General features: G+C 37.8%; 2 protein-coding genes across 2 annotated transcripts in view; one reads left to right on the top strand and one right to left on the bottom strand.

Annotated features, from left to right (window-relative positions):
* LOC136061607 (uncharacterized) overlaps positions 1-477 on the bottom strand; it is a 13,489-nt gene extending 13,012 nt beyond the window's left edge. The window contains exons 1-2 of the mRNA XM_065759592.1: positions 412-477; positions 184-330 (exon numbers count right to left, since the gene is read on the bottom strand). Coding sequence (XP_065615664.1) covers positions 184-330; positions 412-477 — 213 coding nt within the window. The remainder of the gene's footprint in view (positions 1-183; positions 331-411) is intronic.
* A 6,743-nt stretch (positions 478-7,220) lies between these two features.
* LOC111991956 (uncharacterized) lies at positions 7,221-8,863 on the top strand. The gene is made up of 3 exons (XM_024023764.2): positions 7,221-7,791; positions 7,890-8,378; positions 8,472-8,863. Exons 1-3 carry the CDS (start codon positions 7,221-7,223, stop codon positions 8,861-8,863), a joined length of 1,452 nt encoding a protein of 483 aa, XP_023879532.2.
* The last annotated feature ends 3,922 nt before the right edge of the window (positions 8,864-12,785 follow it).

Below are 12,785 nucleotides of genomic sequence, written 5' to 3' on the forward strand. Positions count from 1 at the left end.
ATTGAACTTTTGCTCGCTGCTCTGGCGTTTCTCTCTAGCCTTTGCAGCTCGGCCTGAGGCCTTTCACCAGCTCCCGTTCGGTCGCCAAATTAACCTCTGTAGCATTCAGCAGTTTTCGCTGCTCTCGACCTGTTTTTCAGTATTTTTGAGCCCAGCATCGAGGCTTCGATTCTGGGAGATCACCTCTTTAAGCTCCTCGGACATCTTAGAATGCTCCTCCTTCAGCCTTCCAAGGGATGCCTCTGCCTCAAGCCGGGACTGGGTTGCTGCTTGGGCTTTGACCCAGGAATCCTTGTTCAACCCCTCAGCCACATAGACTTGCTGAGTAATCTGCATGACACCACTTTCAGTATTAGAAGAGAAACGAAGCCAATCAAAGTATAAAATTAAACTCGTAAATGGTGCACTTACCATGGCTAAGTCCCTCTTGAGAGACATGAAGAGCTCCTGCTGGTTGAAGCGCCTGTAGGACTCCATGTCGTGGGGAGGAGGAGTGGTTGCTGCAGGGCTTCGGCGACATAGCCCGCTCTCCCTCCGTCATAATTCCTGAGGGAGGTATCCCACAGGATTGGAGCGCCATCCAGCTCCAACTTGGGAGACCAGATTCGCGGTCCTCCCCTCGGCGTACATCTGCCACAAAAGCTCTTCCCGGCTTTCAGTAGATGAGCCCTATAGGCTCGGCTGTCCGACACCTTCTGCTGCTTAGCCCCCTTGCCTGGCAACGCATGTTTTTCCTTGACCTCAACGTGGGGCCTTTTCTTCTTTAAGTCTGGAATGGGCTTCAGACTTGGGTCAGGAACCTGCGTAGGCGCTGGAGGCAGTGTCATTGCTACTTTTGATGTCCCAGCATCTTTCTGCTCGGACTTTTTCCCTGCCCTTCATCAAGCTCCTCAGGTCCATATTGTCGTCCGAAGAGCCTTCAGAATGAGCAGCTAACGGATCAAGGTGAATGCCCGATTGCCTGTCGGTATCCTCCTCAGCGTCTGAAACCTCTATCACTCGAGCGTCCCCTGCACCCTCGCCCTTCAAAATGGAATCTATCTATCTGTTCCTCTAGCTGAGGAGGTGAAGAACCAACCCCTTCGCCTTCAGCGCCTGCCCGAGAGGGACTTGCTGGAGTGGTCGGACGAGGGGGGTATAGCTTGAGGGCGTGGATGTGGTACGGGTTCTAGATCATATGGCGCTAAAAAGCCCTTCCACCAACGTCAATACGGGCGAGGCGGGGATCTCCTTGGACAATTGCGTTGCCGACCGGTTGAAAACCCTTTGGATTTCCTGTGTAGCCCAGAATCAGAGGAGCCGATCGGAGCTGTCCGTCCTCGCTCACGAAAATCTCGGATCTCAACAGGAAATTGAGGGCGGCGACGTTCGTAAGACTTAGCCGAGGAGATACGAAGTTTTTATCTGTTCCAAGGCACAGCAAAGCTATGTTAGACTCAAAAATAGTAGCACAAAAGGAACCAAAGACGATTAAGAGACGAGGACCCTAGGCCTATGGTTAGTATGCCTAAATCTAACATGGCCCACCTGGCTTTCCACGCTTGGTTGGGCAGTGATGGCCGTCATGCCATGCACCCGAGACGATCACATAGTCGTCTTTCATCCCTTTGTTGGATTTGGGGAGGCAAGAAATGAGCCTGACCACGTCCGACCGGGATTTTAAGTAGTACCCTGCGTCTTGTTGGCTGTGGCATTCGTACAGATGTACTACGTCGAGCCAGGTGAGGCCCAATCCTAGGTGAAGGTTAAGGTGGTCAATGGCCCCTAGAATCCTAAACATGTTGGGTGCGCACTGCCAGGGAGTGAGCCTATGGTTTCGGAGATAGCTAGTGGTAATGGGACCCATGGGGATGGTCATTCCCCCTTCTTTGAAGGCGATAAGGGGAATAACTACTTCTCCCGTCTCCGGTCTGTTAGAATCTTTTCTGGGGGGCAATACCTCACACCCACGTTGGGAGGTATGTGGTACGTGGCCCTAAATGCTTCTAATTGCTCAGGGGTATCCACCATGTACTCGAGTTTTCCCATGGTGCTTAGATGAAACTGTTGGCCGAAGAGAAAACTAAACGGTTTGGTGAACGATGACTCACCGGGACTAAATCGGAGAGATGATTTCAGGCTTGTAGGAGGGTTCTTGATGGCTCTGGGGAAGCCTGAGAGCAGCGACTGAGAGGTTTGGACGGAGCGGCGCGTCTGTTCTCTCTGGAGCGTCTGAAGATTCGCAAAGTAAGGAAGAAATAGTGTCCTCTGAAGCTTTATACGGAGTCAAACGAAGGGTCAGGGACACTCCCGCCCAAATTTCGAAGAAAAACCACAGCCGTTGGATCATTCAATCACCGTTGGATACGAAGGACAAAGCGCCACCTGGTGCAATTAATGCAGCGCCTGGGGAATAAGGAAACCGCAGCGGCATTAATGAAGCGACAGCTCCTATGCTTATGCACGTGCCAATTCAAATTTGCCTGTTTACAAGCTTTTGCTCCGGGGCAAGTCAAAATCCTACTTTTTCTCTTCGGATGCGAACGAAAAACTACAATTTTGAGGGGCTAATGTGGGGGGAGAAAAACCCAACCCAACTTATTGGGCCCAAGGCCCTGAATGAGGAACACTCTTCGTCCGAGGAGGGTGACCTTCAGTCAGAGGCCCACGATCAAAGGGAATGCGCTTGAGACGAGCACGTGTGCCATCCGAGGAGGTAATCATGTGCCCGAGTAGTCCAACATCCTCGGATCCGAAGAGGTTTGACCCAACACGAGCACGGGAGGTTCAAATGATCTGTTGGACAAGTGTCTAGAGGGAGAGGAACCTAGGACACACATGAAGATAACGGGAACAGAGAAATTCAAGGAGGCATACTTCAACCACCACATTTAATGCACTGCACCTACCTTCCTGGCCGCATTTATGTGGATAAGACCCCTGAACAGTGCTTTCTCAGCTACCGCCACTCACATACGGCTAAAAGTGGGGTGATGGGACTTGCACTCAAATGGGTGCCTGGATGATGAACAAGTGGACGGAGGAGATGTAAGAGGCAGCGCTATATAAGGGAAGAAAGGGAGAAAAGAGCGGGGGGGCGAAAAAGGAAAATAGAGGTATTTGATTATTGTAGCTCCAGGAATTGTAATCTGAGATTATCAATGAAAAGCACCTCTTCGGACAGAGCACTCATATTAGTCCAAGAACACATTAATTCAAATCCTCCCATTGGTGTTGCCGTTTAATACTGTTATTTTCATTATTAGCCTAGCCCCTTTCACCCACTCTCTACAAAATTTATTGTTTTGGGCTCGGTGGGCTCCTAATCCATACTTCCTTGGGCATGGGCCGCAAAAACTGACCCTACATCAACATTGTAAAAATATTGTGACAATTTATTATGTCAACTAACAGCATTATATATAAATAAAATAAATAAAAAAATAAAAGAGGGGACAGGATGATATTACCCTGAAAAAAAAAAAAAAAGAATAGAGAAAAAAAAAGAAAGAAAGAGAAAGAAAGCAGGGGAAAAAAAGGAAAGAAAGCAGCAACAATGCAGAGGTTGAAACCAAAGCATTGTAACTATAGTGTCAATTGAACAAACCAAACTGGCACTGTAGTAACTGTTCAAACTTGAAAAAAAAAAAAAAAAAAAAAAAAAAAAAAAAAAAAAAGATAAAAGGGACTCAATAAACCAAATGTGTACTGTAGGGACATTGGTGCTTTTTATTAGCACTGTAGAAACTGTTCAAATTCCTCCCCAAAAAAAAAAGTTCAAACTTAAAAAAAAAAAGGACTAAATAAACTAAATGGGTACTATAAAGGCATTGGCGTGTACTGTAGGGGCATTGGTGGTTGCAACGGTTCAAACTTGAAAAAAAAAAAATTGTAATGCAAAGTTTTATTGTGTGAGTTCTGTCATCATCACCAAGTTTTAATGCATGGGCTCTTTGTTGCAGGATTCAAATTGTAATCGAAATCTTCTAATAAGTAATAATGGTTGTAAAGCTGGACTACCAGCTAAGGAATAAATAGATTAGGCTGCTATAAACTGCCTGAAAACTTTGAATGAGAATGTAATCTGCATAATTGCAAATTTGCAATCCATAGAGACAAATAGAATTGTCTTTTAAAACTCTTTTTATCATCACCTTGCACCCCGACATCTTGAGCTAGTTTTGACTGAAAGGGGCCACTAATTTGGTTTGGGAAAAATTATATTATGTAGCGGATACATACGTTGCCTCCCTCTCATGTTAGTGAGGTCCACCTACTGTGAGAGGGATATCAAAATTATCCAGGTCCAAGACACCAAGAGCAAGTTCATTTTGTGTCCAGTTACTGTACAGAACGACCTGTAGTGCATTAATTTTGTGTCTATTTTTTTGTTGTTTTTGGTATATTTATTATTATTATTATTAGATGAAAGTTTTGAAAATGAAATAAATATTCACTTTTTTCGATAATAGGGTTAACATAAGAAACAAAGACAGTGTATCAAGTTCATTTGAGATCTCTAACGTGATTAAAAGATGTTGTTAATCTTCTTCCTCCAAAAAAAAAAAAAAAAAAATGATGTTGTTTATCTTCCTTTTTACTGTTTGAGAATACTGGCTGATTGAAATATGCCACTTGGTATTAACATTGTATTTAGCTGCCACACTTTTTAATTTTAATAACAATTTATGTTGGGTTATGTGGAGCTTAATTTTGCGTTTGATTCAAGTTGTGACCTCACTCGACTTAAAAGCATTATAATTTTAAATTAATGAGATGTTTTGTGAGGCTTGACCTGTTTGGATACAGCTGAAAACTGAAAACTGAAACTGAAAACTGAAAAATACTGTAGCAAAATAATTTTTAAATGTATGAATAGTACCGTGGGACCCATTTTTAACGAAAAAGTTGTTAAAAATTGAAAATTGTGGGTCTGTGAACAGTAAAAATTGGGTGGAAAAGTCACATGTTGCGGCTACTGTTTAATGAACAGTAGCCGCAACAGTGTTGCTACAGTAACACTTTGCCTCTGAAAAGCTGGGGACGCGTGAGAAAAAAAAAAAAAAAAAAAACTGAAAACATAAACGTGCAACGTCAACGCGCCAGCCAACCGGTCTCTTAGTTAACCATGATGTAAAGGCTTTGGCCAATAGAATAAATTTTGGCTCATATTGGGATTGATGAATTGAAAATTGTACTATCGCCTCCATATTTTTAACTCTGACATAATAAAAAATGTTGCATTTTCGTAGACGTAAGCACATTGTAGCAAAATAATTTTTAAATGTGTGAATAGTACCGTGAGACCTATTTTTAATGAAAAAGTTGCTAAAAAGTGAAAATTGTGGGTCCGTGAACAGTGAAATTTGGGTTAAAAAGTCACATGCTGCGGCTACTGTTTAATGAACATTAGCCGCAACAGTAATGAACAGTAAAAATTCGGCTGGGAAAGGCTTGAAACGCGTGTGAAAAAAAAAAAAAAAAAAAAAAAAAAAAAAAAAAAAAAGAGGGCTGAAAACGTAATGCCAGACGCAAACGCGCTGGCCAAACGATCTCGTGGTGTATTGTTTGTTTGTGCAAGTTTTCTCTATTTTTGCATTTTACAAGTTCAAGAAACATAAGTGGGCCTCAAGAAACAATTTTAGTGGCCAACCCAAAATGAAAATTTTTTCCATCAAGAATTGAGTTTCTAAGATTTTTGTATGAGCCTCATGATTGTAATGGCCCGAATAATTTAACTATCTTGAATTGTTATTTTCCCCCATGACCATTTTGTGTAAATATGATCTTTTTATTAATTTTTTTATTTTTATTTTATATATTCGATGAAAGATGACAAAAATGTGTAGGCTATTAGCCTGATTCTTTGAAGGGATAGCAAGAGCCTTGACACTCGAGCTCAATCCGCAATACAAGAGATATGCGGGACATAAAAATAAAATCTCATTTTTCTAACTTTACAAAATGGGGGACGTATGGGCTTGCCTAATGACTTGTGCCATAGGACATGTGGCTGAAGTTGTGGTGTTTCTTGCTTCTGAGAATTCCTAGTTTGTCATTGAGTCATTGACCATAATTTGGTGGTAGATGGTGGGTTTAGAGTTTAGAGTTAGCTAAGGACACACTATCCTATTACCAGGGACGGACCCAGGTGGGGGCCAAAGGGGGCCCGGGCCCTCCCAGGCCCCAAAAAAAAAAATAATAGCAGGTAAAATTAAAAAAAAAAAAAAAAAAAAAAAGTGGGCTTAGGCCCGCCTTAGTTTTAGCTCGGGCCCCCCTCCCAAAAATCATGAACCCTTAGCCCATCATTCGGCCAGCCCAGGAGCCCATGACCCATGTAAATCTTAAAAAAAAAAATTAAAAAAAAAAAAAAAAAAAAAAGGAAAGAAAGGAAAGTGAGAGCACTAAGAGGCGAGACAGAGAGTACTCAGAGAAACCCATTCACCCACCCCGTGACGCCGCTGCCCACACCCACGCCGTGTCACCGTGACGCTTGCGAGACCCATCTTGATCTTGCTACCTAGTACCCACGCCCATGAGACCCACTTGCCGTCGTCGCCGCTAGTTGCTCGATCTGCCCAGCCTTCACAGTTCACAGATATTTACTCTTATCTTTTCCTTCAAAACCTAATAAAATGTTTTTGATCTAAGAATCTGAGATTCACATAAACTGTGCTTGTGCCTTGTGGACTTGTGGTATTTCATGTTTGTGTTTTTATTGATGAGTGATGAACTGAATTGATGTTAGTGATTGTGAATTGAATCTGTGTTGCATGTGGATTTTTTTTTTTTTTTTTTTTTGGCTTTGTGACTCTCTCTCTTGTATTATATAGATAATAGATAAGAGAGAGAGAGAGAGAGAGAGAGAGAGAGAGAGAGAGAGAGAGAGAGAGAGAGAGTGTTTGTAGAGATTAGTTTTTTCTTTGTTGAATGGTAGTTGTGCATAATAGGGACAAGTGGAGTTGGGCAATGGATAAGTGACAGGGAAAAAAAAAGGGGTAAAGTTAAGAAAAGTTTTTGTTAGTAGGGCAGAAAGCAAAATAAATTTATAGTGTCGGTAGTGAGATTCATTAGGTTAGTGGGTTTGTGTCAGAAAGATGGGGACAACACAAAGACATAAATAAAGGCAGACCAAAGACAAAGAAAAAAACAAATCATATAATATAGAAAATTGTCACACAAATTTAAGAAAATAACAGTGATTCTTATTTTATTTGTAGATCATGAAAAAATCAACTACAATGCTTGATTTTTTCAAAAGAAAATGTTCAAATTCTTCCGAAGTCAATGTGGGATTGCCAACAATTAATGTTGCTATTCCAATTCTAGAAAATGTGGATATTCCAATTCTAGAAAATATGCAGTTCCCAATTCCGGAAAATGTTGATGTTCCAATCTCTCAAACACAATTTCAAAGAGTTGATCTTGATTCTTTGGATTATGATCCCAAAACACGTAAACAAATATGGGAATATCATGTTAATCAACGTGATGAAATTCGATGGCCTTACTTTAAAAAAGATCTGCACCAACCTCCTCTAACGACATACAAAAAAAGTGGAAAGCACAATCGTAGCTTTCAACCTTCTTGGTTTGGATATAATTTAACATGGCTTGAATATTCTCCTACGACAAATGTTGCTTATTGTCTACCCTACTTTGTCTTTCATAATTCAAATGGGGTTATGGGACAAAATACATTCACTGTTGGTGGATTTAGAAATTGGAAAAAGGTTGGGGGCAAAGATTGTTATTTTCAAGGTCATAGAGGAAAAGATCCTAACTCAGCTCATAGAGTTGCCGAGCAAATGTGTAAGGATTTGATGAACCAATGGTAGCATTTACAAAGGTAGTTGAACATTTCACTACTGAACAAATTGCAAATAATCGGTTGCAATTAAATGCCACAGTTTTTATTGTTCGATATCTTGCCTTTCAAGCTATAGCTTTTAGAGGTCGAGATGAAAGTTTTAGTTCATTAAGTCGTGGGAACTTTTTTGAATCATTGGGTATTATGACTTTTTGGAATGAGAAGTTTGCTGAAATAATAGAAAAAACTCCAAAAAATGCAACCTACATATCACCTAGGATTCAAAAAGAAATTCTACATGTTTTCTTGGCCAAAGTGAAGAAGGCCATTCGAGAAGAAATTGGTGATGCAAAGTTTCGCATAATGGTTGATGAAGCTTGTGATGAGTTCATGAAAGAGCAAATGGTTGTGGTTTTTAGATATGTTGATGTAGAAGGCTTTGTGAAAGAATGTTTTTTTGGGCTTATTCATGTTGTTGACATTGCAGCTTTGACTTTAAAGAAGAAGATATATTCTTTGTTATCTCAACATTGCTTACATATACAAAATATTCGAGGGCAAGGATATGATGGAGTAAGCAACATACGAGGTATGTGGAATGGATTATAAGCTTTGATTTTGAATGATTACCCATATGCTTACTACATCCATTGTTTTGCACATTGTTTACAATTGGCATTAGTAAAAGCATCAAAACAAGTTGTCCCCATTAGTCACTTTTTTCTTAATTTTCTTTTTCTGATCAAAATTGTTAATGCTTCATGCAAGCGCAATGAAAAATTGAAAGTTGCCAGTGTTAATGAAATAGCATGTTTGATTGATCTTGAAGAGCTTGAGACTGGAAGTAGACTTAATCAACTTGGCATTTTACAACAACCTGTAGAAACACGTTGGAGTTCACATTTTAGATCAGTTTCTAGCTTATTAAGAATGTTTACTTCAACTGTTGAAGTTTTACAAAATATAATTAATGATGCAATTGATGGAGAACATCGAGTAGAAGCAAAGTCAGCTTATGATGATTTAACTTCATTTGAATTTGTCTTCATCTTGATCTTGAGAAGGAAACTATAGAGATCACTGATAAACTTTGTCAAGCTTTGCAAAGCCAGTCTTAAGACATTTTAAATCTCATGCATTTAGTTTCATCTACTAAAGCACTTATCCAAAAATTTAGAGATAATGGATGGGATGGCTTACTCACCACTGTGATATCATTTTGTGAGAAGCATTGCATTGATGTCCTAGATATGAATGCTTATTATGTTGCGAGGTGAGGTCGAGCTCGTAATCAGCAAGATAAAGTTACAATTGAGCATCATTATTGAGTAAATATTTTTTATGCTACAACAGATTCTCAACTACAGGAACTAAATTATCGGTTTAATGAAGATGCAATGGAGTTACTTAGACTTAGCTTTAGAACCTCGAGAGGCATTAAAATCTTTCAGAAGTAGTGATCTCTGTTTGTTGGTAAAGAATTTCTATCCACACAATTTCACAGATTATGACAAACAAGTGTTGGAGAAGGAGCTTTATTATTTTGAGCATAATGTAGTCCAAGATCCAAGGTTCAAAAAATTGAAAAGTTTATCTGAGTCGTGTCAATGGTTAGTGAGAACTAGAAATTCAGAACACTACAAACTTGTTTATAGAATGGTGAGACTTGTGCTTACTCTTCCAGTTTCTACTGCTACTACAAAGCGAGCATTTTCAACTATGAAAGTTGTCAAAACTAACCTTCGAAACAAAATGAAAAATAATTTTTTGACAGACTCTTTGATGTTATACATTGAAAAGGATATAGTTTCGACATTTAGTTTGGATTCAATCGTAAATGATTTTGAAGATTTGAAAAAGCGTTGAGTTCCCTTTTCATAAATGATTGTATTAAGAAACAACAGTGTTTCGTGTCTTTTATTTTTGTTGGTAGATGATTGTATCTTAATATATAAAGAAACAATGATTTTTGGGTATTTGTCTTAGTTGATATTTTATTAATATTATATGGATGTGTATTTGAAATTTTTGTTTTTGCTTATCTTCGGCCCCCCAGCTTGAAATCCTAGGTCCGTCCCTCCCTATTACTCTATATGTTTGTATCTTTGTGTGTTGTGTCCTCTTAATTTTACTGGTGTGGGGTACGTTTGTTGATTTAGTTGGTTATTGCATAATAGATCGCAATGATTGTGTTGTAATGGCCCAAATAATTTGACTATCTTGTAATTGGTATTTTTTCCCATGATTCAATTTGTGTAAATATGATCTTTTACTATTGGGAAGATCCATTCGATGAGAGATGACAGAAATGATCAATGTAGGCTATGACCCTTGATCCTTGGAAGAAAAAGTATGGGCCCTGAGCTTAATCCGCAATTTAGGAGATACACGGGTCTTAAACCCATTCCGTGATATAGATAAAAACAAATTATGAGTCCAATACATGACATTAAAAAAATTGAAAGAAAGAAAAAAGAAAAAGAAAATGTGGGTTGTGAACCCAATTCCAAAATTGTGACAAAATGAACCATTAGGTATGAGGAATTTTAGGCAAATGACTGATTAAAGTGGTTGGATTAAATTTGATTGTTTGTTTTATTTTCCTTAGAGCATGTTTGGTAGACTTTAACAAGTATTGTAATGTATAATGACTATTCTTAGAGTATCTTCAATAGCTTATTTAAATTTTTGTACTATTTGAACAGTGAACAATAACATTTAGTTTTTACCTACTTACTTTTTCAAATACACTTTCCAATAAACTCTCTATCATTTTCTCCATTTCATTTAAATATTATTTCTTCACAATAATCACATCACATCAAAATCTTATGTAAAAAGTTGTTACTAGTTCTAATTTGAACCTACAACTGAAATTATTTTTTACCCACCAATATTAGCAGATAACAATCTATTACTTAAAATTTATTGTAAAAATATTATGATAGCATTTCTTAATTGCCATTTCTTTTTTTTCTTTTTTTATATATATTGTTTTTCCTTTCTTAATTACATCCGTACGTTTGTTTGTTTGTTTGCTTTTTTTTTTTTTTTTTGATAGATGCAGCGACATTTTGGCCCTTCTCGTCTTGGACGTCGGCAATGACGATGGCTCTTGCACCATGAGAGGCGAAAAGGCGAGCCGTGGCCTCGCCCATGCCGCTTGCTCCGCCAGTGACTATGGCCACCTTGCCTTCGAGCTTGTTCTTTGGAGTTGTGGAGTCTGTCATTTCGTTTGTTTGAGTTAATAAAGTGATTGAATATCTTTGTTATGTCAAAAATACTAAGACCACAGTAATTATATATATTACTCTTTCATTTGGTATTTACTATTTTTAGCCAACTACTCCTAAGAAAGGTTGTTCCAAGTGTTAGGGTTTACACCATCCAATTGTGCCAGGTCATATCCTTAGTTCACTCCAAATATAGAGTGAAGACGAGAGAGTTCTGCAATGAGTTGCTATGTTATCTTACAACTATGGGTGAAATCATGATGGTTTGCTCCTTCATGAGTTGGCAAGAAATCATATCTGTTTGAAAAGTCAAACTTTTTAAAAAAACATTATCTATTATTTTATTTACATTTTAAAATCATATAAGCTTCCAAAACTACTCTTAAATAAATTTATCAAAAAATTGAATTATTAATAAAATATGGCTATAATAGGAACATTAGTAAATTAATGACGTTTATTTTTAGAAATATGACAATATTTTAGGATATCTTAAAATGGAATAGAGGACAAACAAAGTGGGATGGAGATAATACTAAATAAAGAAAACTATCAATTTATAATTTATTAGTTTCAAATTATAAATTTATTTAATATCAATTTATTAGCTAGTTATAGCACTAGGGACAATTTTATTTTTTTAGGCTTGTCTGACATTTAATGTGATATTCTTTGTATTTGTTTTTGTGCAATTATTCAACCACACTCAGCCTCTTCTCCATATCAACTGCTACCCTACTACCAATTAACCAGCCAGATGATTTTACTAAAGGTCCATTTGGTTGGAGAGATGGAAAAGTAAAAAGATAAAAAATGGTGGAAGGATATATAGAAAAGTAAGAGGATAGAAAAGATATAATTTTCCCTCATTTGTGTTTAGTTAGAAGGATGAAAAAATGGAGGGACGAAAAAGTCTTTTATTTTGTTGAAGAGAAAAGTGAAAAGATAGAAAATGTAGTTTATATAAATCTGATCTTATGTCCTTATTACATTATATGTAAGAAATAATTTATATTACACTCATTAAATAATTAAAATATTACTTATTAATATATATATGTGTGTGTGTGTGTGAAAAAAAAAACCAAACAAACAAACAAACTAGGAAGATTTGGCTAGGGAGAGTTGTGGAATACTAGAATGTAGTGGAAAGAGAGAAAACAGAAAGAAGATGTGTGATCGGGGCACTACGGTGTAGTTGGTTGCTATTTAAAAGAGGGGTATAAGTGTATAAAAGCATGGCTGAAGCAACATTTTTCATAAATCAACCCAGTTTTCTCTCCATTTTAGGAAAAAAATATTTTGGTGGGCCTAGGGAGAAAACACTTGGGCCCCACAACTTTTTTCCCTCCTCCCTCCCAACCAAACAACCACTAAAAATGTCAATTCTCCACTTCTCTCCTAGATTTTTCATTCTTCCTAAAATCTTTTCAAACAAACATACCCTAAATGTACCATTAATTAATTACTTACTCTATCTACTCTCTTTATAAGTTATAATAGGTCAGACTCACACACGCTATACACTACAAAGTTTTGCAACATTACTGAAGAAGAAGAAAAAAAACCAGTACAGCCAAACACATAAACACAAATCATATAAATCAGAATGGAGAGAGATTCTAAGTTATAGACAAAATACATAAATGAGTATGGAGGAAGAGAAAAATCAAATGAGTCACTAACTCACTAGGTTAAAGTGCACAAATTATTAGGCAAGCCATAGCATATCAACCCTATTTTATAAAGTAAGGACACATTTA

This window comes from Quercus suber, unplaced genomic scaffold, assembly GCF_002906115.3.
Source record: "Quercus suber isolate HL8 unplaced genomic scaffold, Cork oak 2.0 scaffold_334, whole genome shotgun sequence".
Taxonomy (NCBI): Eukaryota; Viridiplantae; Streptophyta; class Magnoliopsida; order Fagales; family Fagaceae; genus Quercus; species Quercus suber.

Bases quoted from the DNA above. Each gene is read 5' to 3' on its own strand.
- LOC111991956 (XM_024023764.2), top strand. From the start codon at position 7,221: ATGCTTGATTTTTTCAAAAGAAAATGTTCAAATTCTTCCGAAGTCAAT. The intron at 7,792-7,889 runs GTAAGGATTTGA...TAAATGCCACAG, and splicing joins TAGAGTTGCCGAGCAAATGT to TTTTTATTGTTCGATATCTT. The intron at 8,379-8,471 runs GTATGTGGAATG...AATTGGCATTAG, and splicing joins TGGAGTAAGCAACATACGAG to TAAAAGCATCAAAACAAGTT.